The sequence below is a fragment of the Branchiostoma belcheri genome, unplaced genomic scaffold (assembly GCF_001625305.1).
Source record: "Branchiostoma belcheri isolate BF01 breed outbred unplaced genomic scaffold, Haploidv18h27 scaffold30, whole genome shotgun sequence".
In the NCBI taxonomy this organism is placed as follows: Eukaryota; Metazoa; Chordata; class Leptocardii; order Amphioxiformes; family Branchiostomatidae; genus Branchiostoma; species Branchiostoma belcheri.
In genome coordinates, this window is record NW_017803910.1 from 1,760,342 (window position 1) to 1,779,905 (window position 19,564).

The following is a 19,564-nucleotide window of genomic DNA, read 5'->3' on the forward strand; positions in this document are numbered from 1 at the left end:
ACATGTACCAGTCCTGTACCTGAAAAATTTGACAAATTGACATGTTCCTTATCTGAACTTCTTCAATAACAACAGAAACATTAATAAACTTGACAGTTAAGGGTAAGTTTTGGTTTATGTCACAGATATTGGTTTATAAAGTACATGTCATGTACATAGATCATACATGTTTATTGTATGTGACAACCTGCGGAGGTAATAAAATTTGCCTTTCTCCTGTCCTTGAAGAAATAGGCCGGGACATTTCCAAATTCTATGGAATCAAATCAATGGAACAAGCTACTTCTGGGCTGGAAATACCACCAGCATATGCAGGTTACTCCAAGTCAAATTGGAGCTGTGAGTATGTCAGCAGAACATAACTGTAACAGTGCGAAACCCAGACTTATTACACGATTATAGTTGGTTTGCCACTGTAGACATTATCTTTAAGTTTTCCGAGCCAACATTTGAAAATTATATGGATTAATTTTTATCTGTAAACAGGTTTTACTGAGATTAAATATTTACTCAGAAATGTCCAGGAACGGACGAAATACATTGTCACGCCCTTAATTCAAAATCACTTGTTCCTGCTGATATCCACTTATCTACTATGGATCTCTTCATGCTGATTTGACCAATACAAGTCATTATGGCTTATTATTGACGAGCATCAGAAACACCCTCCAACCATCATCATTTACACCCTGCACACATTGATTGACCCCGATTTCTGCTCAACCAAATCTTTTTAATTCCTCCAAAATCTACTGACCATGTAATTCTGCTGTTAGTACAAGCCTGGAAATATATGTTTGCTTGTTTTTTGTTGTTGTTTTTTTTTTGTTTGTTTTTTTCGCTGTACGTCTGAAATCTACTGACTATGTAATTTTTTGTTGGTACAAGGCTGGGAATATCTGTTTGTTTGCTGTATATCTGCACTGGTGCTAGTGCATTATGAAGCTTCAACTTTAAGACACACCAATGTATTTATTTGGTTCTCTGATGTTTTAATGAACAAAATGAAGCAATTAAGTTGAACTTCAAGATAAAAATAAAATGTACAATGTAGCAGGGAGGCAAACTTGAATCTGATTTTAATTATTCTTATTATCTTATTAGAAACTCCATGTACCGAGGTATACCGACTTTCCCCCTCAGGTTCTCTTTTTATATTGATCTTGTGGTTCAGCATTTATCATTTTCTAAAACCCGACAACCAACCAATGGAATTGGAGAGGCTTCACCATTGAAGTGCCTTGTACTTGACTGATGGCATTTTGTATAAGCTACAATGGCGTCTATTGTGAGCTGAGGGAATACAGACATAGCTGCACCATGCTTGGTAAAAAGGGTTATCAGCTAGGAGAGCCAATTTTCTATATTGACAGACCCATGAGGCTTACTGCTCTGGACATTCAGACTATCAGGTTTAAATCACCCTCAGGACTAAGATCTAATTTCTTAAGATCCTTGCTGTGGGAAAAAACAACACAGACATGGGCTTGAACATGCAAGCAAATATGGAATTTGGCACTGAAGTTTTATATTTTGCTAATAGTTTTTTTTTTCAAGTTTGATGTAAAAATAACAATTATATTTTGAAAGGAGATTCCTTAAACTCTTAGTGATTCAATGTACTATTTATTCATGTTTTACAGTTTTAATCACAGTTATTTCAGACACGAGAATTCCAAGCTTCTGTTACATTTGCACAAATTACGACAACCTACACCATCAAAAATCCAGGGGTTTCCATGTCTCTGTCATTCGCAATTGGCACTCCAGTAGAAAAGAGGTTTAACAGGATACTGAGCTGGACATAGAGTGATGTTCTGCCGAAGTGCTATGCACAATACATTACAGTTTTGCTGACATGCTCAGTTTTTCCAGTCCACTTAGATGAAAGTCATGACCTTGGGGAGTACTGCCTTGCTAAGAAAATACCAGCCTGCAATTATTTCTCAGGAACTCAAGTTTCCAACCAATCATAACCCAGTAATTAAAGCCGTCACAGGGGAAAACTTTATAGAAGATATGAAGTTTCTTGTCAAGGATGAGAGAGCTTGAATCCTAGAGGGGGAGGGGGGCAACCGAAAAGTCATTGCTTCTTATGTGAAAGCTTATTACTAAGTACTATTACTGCACTCTGTGGTTTAGATCAAACTGTATTGTATACTATTCCTATGCAACAATATTTTATTAAATTAATTGGTCCTGATAGAGAACTAGAAAAAAAGGTTGAACTGGAATATAAAGTATAAAACAGTCTGAAAAAAATCTGTACCTAATAGAGCAATCATAAATTGTAGTTCCAGAGAGTAAATATAGTCAGAAATTTCCCGAATTTATCATCTTATGGTGTATTGATCATGAAACCATCATAAAACTTGTCACAAGATGTAAATGTTAAAAAGACCATCACAGTCAATATCCTTCTCAACACTCTGTTGTCACCTTGAAATTTTGTTTCGTATCATAAAACTGTCAAAAGCAATTTATAGGAAATAACAACTTGATTACACACCTGTGGTGATGACACTGGCTCCATGAGTCTCAGTATAAGCTCCTGTGCCTGTTCTCGAACCTACAAAATAACATGTACAGGGACTGCTTCAGAACTTGTCTATAAAATTTCCTGCAAAGACCTGGTTTCAAGTATCTAATCTATGGACATTGATCCAGCATAATATACCGTAATCAAAGGTTGCCCAAACAATCACAGAAACAAGAGGCACTTAAAATTGCTTTCAGTTTCATTACAACGTTGGTAGACATATTATTGTTTCCAACCATTAAGAATCGTGTTTAATGTATAACGTTACGTGAAGTATTGTACAGTAGTGACCATCTGTCTACGGTAAGTGTAACCATTTTCAAGAACCTTTTAATTGATTACAGTTGGTAGGTTTAACTGTACAACAATGAAATTTAACATATAACCATCATCCACTTACCTGGTCTTTGCTATCTCCTAGTCTGTCTATCAGAGGCGGCAACACTGCAGGGAACAAACATCAAAAGACGAAACGTCAAATATCGCTGATCAGAATCGCTAGAAAACATGCGTACACTGCAAAATGTTAATGTGATTGTCCAATACGTCTGCAGGCTACAGATATTGAATAAACACGATGTCGTAATTTGCACAATCTTGCTTCAACCTGTACTAACAAGATCCGACTGGATTCTGAATGAAAATCTTGTGACGATTGTACAACCACTTTACAGCTTAATGTGTTTCTCCCTGCAAAACTGACTGTAAAATGAATGGAATTTGAGGATTTTGGAAAAAAATTATGATCTGATATTTTGCTTAGAATAAAATTAAAGTATTCCTAACCTGCCTCTGTAATGATGGTAGACAGTCTGGCATTTATGTATGAACTATGAATTTAATATTGCACACTTCAATATGATTGAAAGGTATATTGGCAACATCTATAATGTTATGTCAGCATAAAAATAATTTCTGAAAAAGCTGTCTGAGGATTAAAAACTGGATAAATTGTTTCACCATCTCAAGAATATGTTGCCCAAAAGTCCAAGCTTAAGGTTTCTTGACATGCTCTGGAAATTCCTGTCAAGACTTAGGGCTAAGAAATGAAAAACGCATGGAGCATATTGAATAGGGAATACCATCCAAAATGAATTCTTCATATCCACATTTGACATTTGCCAACTGATCCACAAGTTAATATAGACTGAATATCTGGAAAATTTATAGAAGATCTGTTATAAGATAACACAGATTGTAGCGGATTTGACATATATAGCCTTGTTGTGAATTTTGTTAGATAATATCAACATTGTCAACATTTCACTGTACTCCAGCTGTGTACATATTAATACATGTACAATTTACGATGGATACAATTCACAAAAATAATGTCACAGAGAATCAATGGTATAACTATAAAATTTTATATCACTTAGATTTTAGCTTATATAGCAAGTAGTCTTGCAGTACAAATGTAACCGTTTTCATACCTTCCAGCTGTGAACACCTTGTTGACTGCATCTTCTAGCAGCAAGCATTACCAGGTTTGGACTCAACTAAGACTAGAATATCCAAAGGTTCTTTCTTCAACAACCAGTAGAATTTTACACTGTACATCCGACATTTTCGTGACCGTCTGTCACCTTCATCAGGGCAACAATGGCTGGTTCTTACATGAAACCCACTGGTTGTTGAAAAAAGCTGTCTCTTCTTACACAGCCTCTTGCCTACCTAATTAAAATATTCACGAATATTGTGACTGAAATATTGTATATCATAAGAAGTCTGTTCTCCCTACCTGGTGCCTCTTCAAGATAGAATCTACCAGAACATACTGTGAGGACGTCAGACGTACCGTAATCCTGACGAATGTACCACTGAAAAACACTACGCCGTTTTCCCCCAGGCACCGCCTCGTAGGAACGAAAAATCAAAGCTGCTTTGAACCCGAACTAAACATGGCTACTCCGGGTGGGTCTGGCTGCCTGCATGGCAAAAACTAGATGAATATTCTAGCCTGAGTTCAGAATACTAATAACAGCTATGCTATTGCTAACATACATTATATTTCCTAATGGAAACAAGTCATGATAATAACAACAATGTTATGTTATGTTCTATGCTAAACTCACCTTCTGATGAATCTCAATCTTGTTGACATCAGTTTGGTAAAGGCATGAAGTCTCTTTCCCTGAAGTACCAGAACTTGGACCTTTGACTCTTTTCTATTACCTGTGACCCTTAACATGACACTACACTTCACCAATTAGTCATTAGGAATATATTTACATATGGTGAACAGAATTGTCAAAACAATTAAGAAAACTATAAAAAAAAAAATATTGATATTCGTCCTCCTCTCTTCATTTCCACCTGTTACCTTTCAGCCTCTAGCATCCATGACCTCTGACATGACCCTTAACCTGTGACCCACTGACCTGTGTTGATGTGATGTCTGAACTTCTCCTTGAGCCGGATGATGAGATGACTGATGACCTCCATCCCATTCAGGCAGATCTGAACCAAAAAAACACAACAGAGACATCAGACTTAGCTACAGTACAACTGTAAAGGTTGGGTGTGACAGGTTGTTCAAAGTTAGTAGCCAGCTGCTACCACGCTGAGTACCCGTGAAGGGTGGTAAAAAAACTGGTCATACCCATACACTGATACAGAATGATACAGACACTTTTTCATCATCAAGCAGTAAGCAAAACACATTATTATACATTTACAATGAAGCGTATCCATACATGAATGTCAAGAAGTAGACTTTAGAATATAAATATTCTCTTATTCAGTCAATTGTCAGTTACAGGGAGTCTATTGACAAGATTTCTAGCTGTAGAATGGCCCATTCTGTCAATCTCTGTCCTAATGTGCATATAATTTATTATAAGATTGACAAGAGTGATGTCTCTTACAACTTTTCTGTCCGATTACAATCTGTACCCTACTCTTGCTTAATAAAACTATTATTAAAAGTCTTTTAAAAATTCAGATAATTATTTGGTCTCTTGCAAGTGATTTGGGGTAGGGGCTAGACGTTTTCTTCTGTAATATTATAAACAGTTTACTGTGTTGTCTTGGCCCTCATGCGTTATCACCCTAGCACAGTCTTGCCTACCCTGTGGCGTGTTAAGGCGTTACAAAAGGACTCAGCGTACCTTACTGGATGTGATTATCTGCCTTGATGACTCCAAACAAAGTCAGACACATCATCGCTCAACTTATCCAACTTTCTCTTTCTGTATCTGTATCTGTATAGCCGGTATAACCGCCTTTTGGCGTAACACCAGCTTCGCAGGCACGCGGCGCGGCGGCAGCTGGCTATATTACACCGATCGACTTGTTACACCTAACCCTTGAACTTCTAGCTCTAGACATTGTTTAAAGCTATCTATTGACAATGCCCCTACTGTACTTGGTGACAGTGAGTTCCACTCTGCGATAGTTCTAGGAAAGAATGAATTCTTGAACACCTCAATCCTTGGTTGATAACTCTGGTACTTGAATGCGTGGCTATTTCTTGTTCTCTTCTGGGCTGGTATTAGGTACTTAGTAGTTGGGACATCCATCAGTTTCTACACTAGAGACAGTTCTGTGTATGGCTATATTATGCACTGACTGACAGCAAACACTAGGTAGGGTTTCAGGACAACTTAACATGCATGACTTTGTACAGTTGTATATGTAAGTAGCTTAATAATAAAATGAAGAGACAATGACCTCAGAAAAAATGAGTTAGAGAACTTTAGAAAACTAATTTTTTACGGTAGTATTTTAATACTGTCACATAATTACAATAACTTATAAATTAAAAGCTATAGAATTTTAGTTTCTGTTGTTTTCATATATATCCGCTTGTACAAACATGTAAAATACATTCATTTCTGTATGAATATGATACTGTCACTATAAATCAAACCTATGCTACAATGTACCTAGTACCCTCTAAAGAAGGACCACCTGACTATTGAGACCATGTACACAGTACAACCTATGCTAGTAACTGCCTCTACATAAGGACCACCTGGCCATTCTAACCACTTTATGGTGGTCCCTTGAAAGTTGCATGTAGATCATTTTTCCCATTGACCATATCTATAGTGGCCACCTGTCTGCTCTCACCATTTTATGTACATCCCTTGAATGGCCACTACAAATGGGTTTGACTGAAGTTCCTGTCATAAACAAATTCATGAACTACAAAATTCAGAGAATATTGCTTCGTGTATAAAATGATCCTAAGGGTGCACTAATTCAGGTGTTAATTGGATAAGTTGGTGTCCTGTTACTAATGTTTTGATCTAAGGCTTAAATGGATTTGAATGCTGCATTATTACGATATTGAAGCATTTGGCCTGGGGCCTTCCAGGTATTTTTCAAAATAATCTTTAGCTAAAATTCAACTTTTCAGCATAGTCTGTCTAAAAAATCCTTGATGTTTTATGTTAGTGAGAGATCTGTCAGTGTCACAATATGTATGTAAACTGGTATCCAATTCTTTGTGGTACAGGTTTGGCCATAAATCTACTTTACAAAATCATTTCAAGTCCTCCGCTGAGTCTGCTCCACCAGTGCATATATACTAGTATGTCACTAAATAAAGACCAATTCTATTTGTTGGTTCCAAAGTTTTTCATTTTCATTTCATTTAGACTTTATTACTAATATTAGGACAGTCAATACTAATGAAAATCAAAACAAGTACATTGTATACACAGTACATGTATAAACCCAGTACAGGTTAGGTGTGGGCAGACATCAGAAATACCTGCATAGCTCAAATTTTACCTGCACTAACACTGATACATGTACATATGCAGGTTGTATTTCAAGCCTTGTATGCGTGACAGTGTGTGTAACAGGGCATGTACATGTACATGTTTTCCTCCTTTGTGAAAAGATAATCCACTGCAGGTAAACACAAGATGCCTTTCAGTGAACTCAGGTGACAAACAAAAAGAGGACAGTAAGATCAGCAGAGGAAACAAAAGAATCAGGTCAGGCCCAGGTAAGTCACACAGGTAACAAGAGGGTGGATCAGGTCACTTAGAAACTGTCATGCAGTGTCATGGAAACATCTTCAGTCTTCTGTATATGAAAAATCAAATTGAATTTCATTTTGTATCATTAAATTGCATGGAATTCCAATTAGATTGGTCTAGCAAGTTACAATGTATCTGGGAAAGTTATCTAGTTCAAGGTATTCTTAGCATTCACATCATTGACAAATGATAGCAAAATGCTTGTACAGTATTTGCCATGATAACACAACCTTATAGCAGAACACATAACTACCCAAAAATACAAACAACCGTTATGACCTTTGACCTAATTCCACCTGTCACACACCTGCCGCAAACATGTGACCTCTGTTTGAGGTCAGCGAGATTTCAGGCTAACTAAACGAGAATTGGATGACAACGCAAACAACAAAACATGTACAGCTTCTCGGCTTTGCTTTCGACAAGCTGGGATTGATTTCTGGCTAAATACAAAAGCATATTTCCGACAATTCTATGGTTTTAGGACTTTTCTTCAAGTTATCATCACCTTTTGAGACTTTTATCATGACAATACAAACAACAAAGCTTCTATGCTTTCTATTGACAAGCCAGGAATGACACTGAATGTATTCAATGGCTAAATAAACAACAATGAAGTTCCCAAATGTATCTTTTTCATTCCACATTTCCAGCTGCTACACAAACAACACAAAAGAACAATTAAACATTCATGTATACAAATAAACAATAAAAACAAACCAACAAAAAAGACAGTGTAAAATGGCCAAGCATTTTGTAGTATTTGGGACAGGACGTACAAATGTATTGTGATAATAGAATACACTCCTGTAGGGTGGATCATTTGAAGAGGACATCTGTTAATTGTACCTGTCAGCTACAGTACAGGGCATGTGATTGATCACAGAGGAGTACCCTTTCTGGCTACAAACTGAATTATAGTAATCCATACAATTATAATGTAGAATAACATATGATATCATGAACTGTAATATCGTAGGAAAGGAAAATACAAATATATAATATATACAAAGTTGACACCATTTCAGATCATATTTTAAAAAAGAACTGAATCATAACACTTTATAAGCAGACTGCTAAACAATTAGTGAATTACAAAAGACAGAATGGAGACAGGGAGGGGGTACTAGTAATAGGATAGCATTAGTAAGGACCCCCTAGTGGCAAGTATTTAGGTCGAAATCAGCAAATATACAGCACAACTACACAACTACTGTCAGTCACAATACAGCTGGCTTGCACTACTTTAACCTTCTCTGTGTTCCTAATCCCATAACTTCACAAATTTGGTGCCAGATGGCTACCTTTGCAGGATGAAGGTTAACCCAATATTGTCAATGAAGGTTAACCAGTAAAAGTTCCATATTTTAAGAAATTTATTGGCACAAATTGTCATATTTGGGTCAAATGGAGCCGAACAACAATAATTACCCAGCATCCTCTAGCACCACAGACATGATATGCATAAATGTCTTTGACATGTATATGACCTTCAGGGTTACTCGCCCCATACGTAGTGACATGTGATATATTGATTACCAGGTCAATGACCTCAAGATGTGGCAGCCATTTGCAAAACATTGGTATGAGATGGCTTTCTATTTTCCTTCTAATCAGCCTTTAATTATAATGGAATGAATAAAGTATCTAGTCTATACATCTAACAAATGTTTCTATCTACATTACTGGAGTGTTTGAAACATGTATTCCTCTACCGCTGAGTTCCATCGTTTATGATGAAACAATATTGGATTTCATGTCAATATTCTGGCAATGACTGAAACAATCAGATCATCTCAGGAAGTCTTGAGCCTACAAATGGTATACAGAGTTCGATTTGTATCGACCCAACCAACGTCAACTTCTATAGCTGACATATCTGCTGCCAGGGATATGCAAATTGCTGTCAAGTTCAGGATCTTGTAACATTTGGGCTTTTGTAGGCAGGTGAAATTTTCAACGTTACCTGTATCAGTGCAGTTAAGGTACATAGGAAAAAGTACAGTCAATTTCAAGCCCTGTTAGTTAGGCTGTTACAGTAATGCATAGAAACCGTCTAAGAAAAAAATTCTGGTATTGCACACATTGCATTATGATAATACCCAGCCAGTGTGCAATACCAGAATTTTTTTTCTTAGACGGTTTCTATGCATTACTAATAATATGTATTATGTATTATGTTTTCTCTTCTGAAGCTTTTACTCCATTGCCAACTAACTCCCCAGTGCATTTGTAAAAACCACCACAGATTCAAATTGTGATCTATGCAGGTAAAGTGCAGGCACACATCAACTGAACTGTGCATCAGCTACACCTTTTCAAGTACTGGCCCTTCAGATAAAAGGTGATCTTTGCACTTTAGGGTCAAGAACAAGTTTTAAAACATTGATTTTCGGTCAGCGATCTCACTGAATTACTTTCTATCCTGTACAAATACTACAATACAGGCATCGCTGACGTACATTCAATTTGTGAAGTTGTTTTGATACATATGAGCTAACCTTTTGATCCTATATAACTGTGTTATATGGACATTCTGCCCTTTAATATGACCTTTGCACTTAAACCACAGCATTCTATACAGCCTAAAAGTAAACAGGGACTTTCTCTGAACCCTGATGGACTTTTGATGTATAAAACAAATGTAGCTGTGTAAATGTGAACTATACAGTATTAGACTTAGAGTATACCAGGATCTAGATAAAACATAATTGGCAGAAAAAAACATACAATGCTAAATATTAAAGGAATTCAGGCTCACTTGTATGAATCACATATCACATGTAGAAAACAGAAATAAAATATTTTCAAGCCTTGCAAATGGCTCCAACTTTGGTCTATAACACTCTTGCTTTAATTTTTCTAAATACTAGAACCTACAAATTAGATTCATTTTACCTTAGCTTAGTTTTTAGTTATAGTTTATACCCACCTCAGTGGAAGAAGCCCTTAGGAGAAGGACAACTGATTCACATTGTGGACAGCACATTCTTATCAAGTTTTGATAAAAGTGGAATCAAGGCAGCCATATAACACAGGTCTTATTCACCAGCCCTGGAACCATTCCAAGGAAAATCCAGACGAAACAGTTACAAATTCCACGTGGAACCTGGCGGCATACAAGGTGCATTGTCTCTGGTGTCAACCATTCTGTTCCTCCAAGAAACTCCAAGGAAGTCTCCAGCACTTGAAGACAAAAGCTGACTTCATTCCAGCCTCGCGGATTTTGCAAAGTAGTTCCAGAGATATCCAGAACGTACACCGGTTTTCCCTGCACTCTTACCAAATGTTCACATCCGTATATAAGTCCTGGTACAAAACTCAAACACGATCGATCTTTTTGAAAAGTCCTTACAATTACAACTTAAACTTGACATTTTGTCCTTTCAGTCTTATCTAAACTTCTATATACACATACATCATTTCGTACATGTATATCCTGCAAGTAAAAGTGTGGTATCCCTCTCTAAATCCTGAAAAAAACTCTTGACCAAAGCTTTGATCTAAAAATAGCTGCGATTTGCTGTTGCTAATGGGGCTTAATGAAGCTGTGGGGTGGAGGTGTGGCTAAACAAGTACGCAGGAGTTTTGTTGACAGCACTCCGCTGTGTTTACTGGCACTTGTGTTTACATGTACTTCTCTCAATGTTGTGAAAGATCAGCAGATACTTGACACAATCTTAAACCCTTTCTCCTGGTGTCGAGACAGCGTTTCTTGGGATCTGAAAACCCTACCTTCTTTCTTCTTGAACTTAGGGCAATCCTAAATGGGTAAAACATGTTTCTACCTCATTTCTCAGCCCAGGAATGTTGAGTGTTTAAACAGATTTTCCAGAGAAAACAACTTTAGTGTAGATGTAAACTCTTCCTGAAAACAGGTAACGTTAGCTTGTGCTAGAAGTGTCACAAGGAACCCTATAAGGTCAAAGTCAGGTTTGAATGTTACCAATGCATTTCTACTGCAAAACCAGAGAACCTGGATGGAACAATCTAAATTGCATGTTAGCAATTCCTACAATGACGATATGAAACTGTCATGGCTACTGCTCATAGAAAAGAAAAACAATCTTGAACATCAGATTTCTGTATGTATTCAGGGACTATCCAGTACTTCTTGATATTTGTTCTGCTTTTTTTGCCTACTCTCGTAAAGTTTTCCTTCCCATTTTTTCAGGAACAACCCAAGTGCTCAAGTTGACCGTTTAAGGACAAGGTCCATGTGTCCAAGAAGGACAATGTCCGTGTCCAAGACTGACATCCGTGTGACGACATAATTTGCTGACACGTCCCTCAGACATACCCAGTCTCTGACTTGGACAAGATTAGACCAGTGCGAGGGCTACTTTGGGATGATAACACTAACATCTTTCTCTACATGGTCATGACGACATGAAAAGAATTCCTAGGACAGTAGCCAAGGCTTCAGCAGGAGCCAAGTCAAGCACAGTCATGACCCCATAGCTGCCTATATGGCTGTGTAACATTCATGTGCAGCACAGCCATGACCCCATAGCCACCCAAAGTGAATGCCGAATGATAAGAACTTGAGGGTGAAATCCTGTTGTGGGCTGTTTAATTCTGAGGGTGAAAATACTGATTTGCTTATATCATACATGTATATGACTGAGAAACCTTTTAATGAAAAGGCTGTTACCTGTCATTTAATATTTACTAACATAGTGGCTACTAAAGAAAGGAAGTCGTCTGCGATTTAATTTAGGAAAACAGAACTGAAAGAGGAAGCAAATTGACCAAAAATATTGCTGCCCTCCCCACACAATTCTACTTGACCCCTCCCCTGGATTATCAATGGTTTGTCCCTAACTGAAGGGACACTTTCCTTCCGAAGCGATGACATCACACTTCCCGGTCAACATGCCTTCCTAGATAGAACTTGTGGTCTCGGTGTGATTTACTCTGTCTGTATTTGGCTCTCAGCTGTCTCGCAAACTCGTTTAAAGTCACTCTGCGACATATTTGGGGTCTCGGAGCTTTGTATATATACATACATGTCTGTAAGCTACCTAAACAAGGTTTCAAATGCTTTAACCCTGTATTTCTGTTTTCTGAAATACGTGATTCGTATTGCTGCAACTTTCAGCTAGTGCAAGTTGATCTTTTTTACTATTTCAAAAATTTCTTCAGCAAATTACATTTGAACACTTATGTTATATATGGGAGAGTATTTTGAGCTCAGATTTAGGTGTACAACAAACATGCAAAATTACAATGGCTAGTTATAGTTTGTATGATGGCTTGTTTTTCTATGTATTTTGAAGAGCAATTTTAGAATAAACTTCCAATAATATTATACAGCTGCGAATTGGTTTGTGTTTTTGTATATATGTAGGCTGTATATCTATCTTTACAGCATTTTACAAACATACTTTCCTGTTTTGTATACAAAGATTCTGACTACATACACATATTGTGTTGGGTAATTAGTCTTACACCAAAACAATTTATCAATATCTCTTGATGCAACAATCAATTCTCTTGAAGGGGTGTTGTTTTGGTTGTAGACAAAAATGCATGGATGCATCTAGAGTTAAAATAAATAGGCCCGAATGCAAATGGTGTGACCGTTGTATTTCTGGCCAAATATGTAACCTTGTACAGGTATGTGGAGAGTGCAAGAATGCAGCACTTACTTAGAGTTTACGGTAAACAGACTTTGTGAACTGAGGGGCAAAAGTCAATGTTTAGACACTGCCTGTCTCTATAAAGGGACGGTGGTCGTGGGGGAGCACAGGGTATACATGTACGAAGTAAATACATGTACCTTTCCCAAAGATGCAGGGATGTTTTTTTCTGCATACCTTCACTGACACTCTATTAAAGTACTATATGACAAAACAATGAACTGGGGAATAAAAACAATATCATATTTTCCAGAGTCTTTTTCGATTTCAATTCCAGTGAAACAAGTCCGTTGCCAGGTGCAATGTTAGAGTGTAATTAGTACACCACAGTACTCTGGACTGATTAGGACGTGGTCAGTGCACCTGTGCTGTGAGATTAACAGTGTTATTAACCTGAGGGTCCGTAAATCTGGGTCAAGACGTAACACGACCCCGTCTTCTACAGTAACTTGGCAGGGAGACAAAACATTCGTCTGGCCGAAACCAAAGGATCCTGAGAAACTTCTGTTGCAAGCAAAAATTTCAGTTACATTTTTACGTCGAAGCATATTCAGATATTCAAATATCTTACATATGCATGCTGCGTGCATGTTGTGCCAAATTGATCATGCAATAGACAATGTAGCTTTGTATCCATATATATAGATCCTACAATAGTATATAGTGTTTGAAGTCATCTTTGCTGATTTTGCCCATCAAAGGTGACAGATTGGGGCAAAATTTTTGTCCCTCATGAGCAGCAAATTTCTGCCAAATGGCAGAAAGATGGACGCTGACTAGATCACTGGTTACTAATCATGTCTCTGCAGGTGGAAGGAAGCTGGGTAATCTAAATCAATATGTGCTAAAAATAGTTCATTTTTGCATCTTCTTTCAAATTCTACTGTCTGAACATACACACAGAGATTAAATGCTCCTTCTTATATCTCTTCATGACATAATCCACAAAATATGCGGAACAGTCATGACCTTAGCCTGACACTGGAAGTAAGCCAAGGTCACAGGAATGTCGCATCAAACATGGCTGCTACCAAATCAGACTCGTCTTTCTCTGAAACGTTTTGGTGTCATAAGAAAACAGTTATGCTATTGTTTACAAACATTGTCCACAATTGTGCTACCAACCCTGAATATCTTCCCCTTTCCCCTTCAGAATACTTTGACAAGTGCAAGTGCCCTTTTGTCTCATACAGTCTATTCAGATAAACTTTCAACCTGAAATATTCAACCATTACTGCATCCCATAAGAATTGAAACAAAAATGTCCTTTTAAGTGGATACTAGTTAAGCTGTTGTTTCCCAGTGATTCTGACAGGATTATTCTTACATTATTATAGCCTCCCTCAGGTGACAATTAATTGAATTATGTAAATCTCATGGGCAAAATCAAGGTAAACACTTGTTTGATGGGTGAGATGTGATTCGTTACAGGGCAAGTTTTTTTTCTCACTCTAAATGCATGAACAACAGATTTTCCAGATCCATGTTTCGGAATGGTTTTGGATAACAATTCTGGAAACAACACAGGCTTCTGGCTTGGTATAATTTATTTCAGTTCAGCATTGCCAATGCTGTAATACTTGTAACCCTCACAGTGTCTCAGTAGGCACAGTTCTAATGAAAGCAGTCATTTAAAGGGTTAAAAGACAGAGATAATAGACTGGGATGGGTCCATGTGACTTTACACAGATGGGGACATGTGATAATGGTATCTCCCACAGTGCACATTAACATAACAGTATTAACACTGTCACTTCTGCTTCAGGGATTTACCAACTCCCTTCTGAACATCATGAAAGACCTGCATGGGAGAGTATTCCAACATTTGTGTATCCATTTCTGTAACAGGGTTCTCCCCAGACGATGGAACAAGGGCGCTGCGCCCTGATACTCCTAGCTCAGCGCCCTCATACTCATTTTCAAATCTAGGGTGTTGCATCCCGATTTTTCTACAAAATTTCGCTAAAATTCGATAAAATTTCCTGATTTCGGGGCTTAGTGGCGTCTATTTTCCCGCCGGCATTGTCTCTGAAAACTTGTGAATGGGGCGATAATCGAGTAAACAATGAGTATTTCGCACGACGCTACTGAGAGAATCGCTGTCATTGGTGGAACATCGGGCGCCCCGATAGCGTTTTGAAGTCGTGTAAAGAAAGCTAATTGTCTGATTTCTTTGTAAACCAAAGCCCTCGACCCTGATAATAAGTTTAAAAATAAAAGCCGATACGTTTACGAACTTATAAACCGTAGAAAATTCCCTACCGTACCGCGACATTATGAAGCATGTGGCGGCCGCGAAATTCGTTGACGCGACAGAAAATGTCTGGTTCATGATAGCGGTATTTCCCATGAAAATAACGTATACGATTTATTTTTCCCCTGCTGTCGGTTTTTAAGTCCCGAAACGTTAAAAAAAGCTGAATTTTGCCCACAAACCCGGACGGGGGACGGCCTGTACCTATCGGCGTAGCACATGGCGGCCGCACCGCAAGGCTTCTGCCAAAAATCGGCAACGCGACAAAAAAATGCATGGTCCATTTTAGCGATATTTACCATAAAAATAACGTATGTGGTTTATTTCTCCCATGGTATGAGTTTTAAGGTCTCAAAACCTCTAAAAAAGCAGAAATTTGCCGACGAAAACGGACGGGCAAGGCATGGGGAGGGCGCTGTTGACGCCTGCATGACCCCCAAAAGGTCGAAGGTCATAGGGCACGTCCATTGCGCAATCACCTTAATTCGCCGATTTAGCTAATTTTAGGGCGTTTGAAAATTGATACAATCACATTATCGACTTGTAGACAAGCAAAGGGATAGAAACCAATAAAATGTTGTGCAGATTAATATTTTTTCTTTCAGATTTCTTTTTTTTTCTTCTTTTTTTTTTAAATTCAAAAGTATTTTCTTGAATGTGTAACTTTGTTAGTCCTAAACATGGGACCGATTATTTAATGTTAGAGAAGTGAAATTTTGTTTTGATGGTACTCTTGATGGTACTTTGATAATTATAAGGGACTTGTTTACAAGTTGGTGATAACATAAGGATTAGCATTAGGATAAGGTTTTGTCCCAGCTTCTCTACATTTTCCCATAATTGCTTGCCTCAAGTTCCAAGTGGAAAATGTATGACTTAATGTCATATTCTGTTTCAATTGTCGAACTTGAAGGCACCGTTGGCCCCCTGGTTAGGGGTCAGAGCGTGGAACCTATGCCCAATTTTTTCCTGTATGTTAACATTTTTTTCTGGCAGTTCAAAACCTGAAGTTGCAGGAAATGGCTTCCATTTGTATTTAGATAAAGAAAAATGCTTCAGCTTCCCCCCTCTGGAGGGGGGGCCATGCCTCTCAAATCCTGGGGAGAACCCTGCTATAGTGAAGACTGTTCTAGTAGTAGTGTATACAAGTGCTGCACTGCTTGGTGCAGAACTACAAATAAAGGAGATGTATCCTCTTGTGACTTCTATAAGATGCTGTTACCTGTCTTGTTATAATGTTAGTTGTTACACATTTACCGGCAAATAAATGCATAATGACAACCACATACAAATTGAGTTTCCAATTATAGTAATAAGCTAGAAGAGTCCCAACACCTTGATCTTGAAGTTAAATCATGGTTAAATGTGCCATTTCTTTTCTTTCAACTTGGTGTTGGAGTCTCTTAAGCTATTATGTGTAAGTTGTATGCGCGTCGCTTAGTGTGTGCTCGGTAAGTTTCCTCCCTCATACTAAAATTTTCTGGGGAGAACCCTGTGTAAACTAATGTATCTATTTCACTTTATAGCAGTTCAAAATTTTGCAGCAATATAAAAATGCGACTATTGCATCCTACTGATTCCTAGAGTTCATTACTCAAATAGAAGTGACACACTGACGGTTAGTTATGATGAAGTCTGAAGAAATGCTGTGATGTTCGATGAGTTTGCAAAAATGTGAATATATACTTTACTTTCCCATATGTTGTCTGTTGTTAGTACAAATGGTTTTATAATTAACCTAAAAAAGAACTTGCAACGACAGTTTCAAACTGGTACAGATGTCATTTTCCTACATCAAAAACACTGCAAAATACAAACATATGCTGAACAGAGACATATGTGTGTATTGAGTTGAACAATAATACACATTGAAAGAATCTTTCAACCCTCCCCCCAGCTAATACTAGTTTACATGTGTAGGAGTGAACCTGAGCTGAAGAATGCATCTTTACTGTGTACTTGGACATGCTTGCTTCTTGCAGCTATGTACTTTGTCATGAGCGTAACATGGTTAGTTTGGAAGGCGTCACAGGGACCGAAATGTTAGCTCTACTGCACACCAGTAATGTACCACAAACTAGGACACAGTTCTCACGTATGTATGCACTACCGGTATCAATTTTCAGTCTGGATAGTTGTGCTATACATGGTATAATATATACAGGGAACTGATGTTAGTCTGCAATCAAAACTACTTAGTATGTTTCTACATCTATTGTATTGTATGACAGAAAAACTTAGCAGATTTGGCAGTAACACTTTTCAGCAAAGAGCACTTTTGTCTTTATGTACAAATTATCATACATATATACATAAGTTATATGAGATCTAAATCAATAAATGAATAAATTGTGCTTTGTTCAAATTCTGTATCATCTAAAGTAGCTACAAGCAGCTGGTTGATATAATTTTATATTAGGTATTGTTTTGATATGCCCTATCACAATTACCTCCTAGGATTACCCGACAATTAAACCGTATTCATAATTCAGATGCTTGTGACAGCTGCCAACAAATATGGCCAGCGCCAAATCTTTCAACTCTGTCATCCGTAAATCTCAAATATTGTTGGAAAAAATTGCATTTAGCTGTGTGTATTTAGCATAAAATGCACTACTAATTTGTGTATTTATAAATGAAAATAAAGGTAAATTATGCTGTATTTTTATGTCTAAATTATTTTATCCTACACAGTTTGCATTGATTGGATTTTGTACTGAGAATAAATTATGTGTATTTAGGTATAAGAAAGGACAGATTTTGTGTATTTGAGAATAGAAAGGTTACCTTGGCTAACATTATGACATAAAGGTATTTCTACCTAGATTTATTGTTCAAAGTTTGGATTGATTGAAACAGTTTTGTACTTCAGAATATTGTAATAAATTGTGTATTTTTGGTATGAAAAGATAGATTATTTTTGTATATTGTAGAATAAAGTGGTTACCTTGAAGTTGGAGGTGTTGAGCCACGCCGCCAGCCCGTCCACCAGGCGGTCCATGAGCGCAGAATCTGCGGGGAGGGGGGAGCTGTGGTCCTGAAGGTACGTCACCAGAACCTCGGCCACGGCCAGCCGCTTGGTGGTGTCCTTCCCCAGAACATCGTCCACAAACCCTTCGAACTCTCCGTCAGCCATGGCTGGTTGTTAAAGCTGGAATATCCGGGGGTTTGCGATCGCTGGAAATATGCTGGAGGGAGGGTCTATGATCTAATAACTGTTATATCCACACACACTCACGGGGTGTTGATGGAAAATGGCCAGACTATATACTACTGAAGTTCGTGGAAAATTAGATCCCAAAGGAAAGCAAGGCCTAAACAAAGGACCCTCGAATCAAAGAGAACGAAGCATGACTGTTTGTTCAAACGCTGCCAGGAAATTCTGCTGTCCCGGCGACAAAAATCCCGTCCAAATGTAGGCGAAGATGGCGCTCTTCAACAGTCTGTTGTTGTGGAAATTGAAAAATAACGAAATTGACATGCACGAATTCTCCCAGTCCGTCGCTCCTGTTCACAATCGGACGCTAAAACGGTGCTAGAGACAAACCTTTGAGGTAATGCTATGAATCTAGTGTGGTTCTGGGAAGAAATGACGCTGGGATGAGCTGAGAAAAGCGAGAAAATCCGTGGCGGGCATCCCTGATCGGGTTTGATCACTGTCCGGCCGCCATGTCTGCTCGTCCCGTGACGTCACGGACTGACCTTTGCACTCGGAAATCTACACCGCTCGGGAGGAGCGGCCTCTAGCGGCGGACGTTGGCACAGCAACAGGAGGTGTGATTTGAACGTAAATCAGCACCAAGGCCATTGCAATGTATTGTGAAATAACCGTGACGACCCGGAAATTAGTCTGAACTTTTTTTGGAATAAATAGAGCAGTTTCTTCCGTCGCTTCATTATATCACCAGAGAAATTGTGGGTGCCACAAGTACATTTTCAGCTGAGCATTCAACAATAGACAGGAGTAAGTTTAGCTGTAAAGGCCGCGATACACAGGAGACAGGACAGTCGGTATATGTTTTAGTCCAATTCCCATTGACGAAGACCGTGTCGCGTGTACTTGTTACAGACCAGGCGCGAGGACACCGCAAGCAACCGGGAAAAGAAGCCGGCACTCCCGCCCTCGCGAAGTCTG

At 38.2% G+C, this 19,564-nt stretch overlaps 1 protein-coding gene across 14 annotated transcripts in view; it reads right to left on the minus strand.

Annotated features, from left to right (window-relative positions):
- LOC109474152 (CLIP-associating protein 1-B-like) overlaps positions 1-19,148 on the minus strand; it is a 72,997-nt gene extending 53,849 nt beyond the window's left edge. For 11 of the 14 annotated variants that reach the window (XM_019774382.1, XM_019774380.1, XM_019774381.1 and 8 more), the window contains exons 1-4: positions 18,377-19,146; positions 4,921-4,999; positions 2,940-2,983; positions 2,510-2,569 (exon numbers count right to left, since the gene is read on the minus strand). In XM_019774382.1, the coding sequence (XP_019629941.1) occupies positions 2,510-2,569; positions 2,940-2,983; positions 4,921-4,999; positions 18,377-18,565 (372 nt within the window). In that variant the 5' untranslated portion in view covers positions 18,566-19,146. Of the gene's footprint in view, positions 1-2,509; positions 2,570-2,939; positions 2,984-4,920; positions 5,000-18,376 lie in introns of all 14 variants that reach the window. The other 3 variants (XM_019774372.1, XM_019774371.1, XM_019774383.1) reach the window with 3 other exon arrangements.
- Positions 19,149-19,564: the final 416 nt, after the last annotated feature.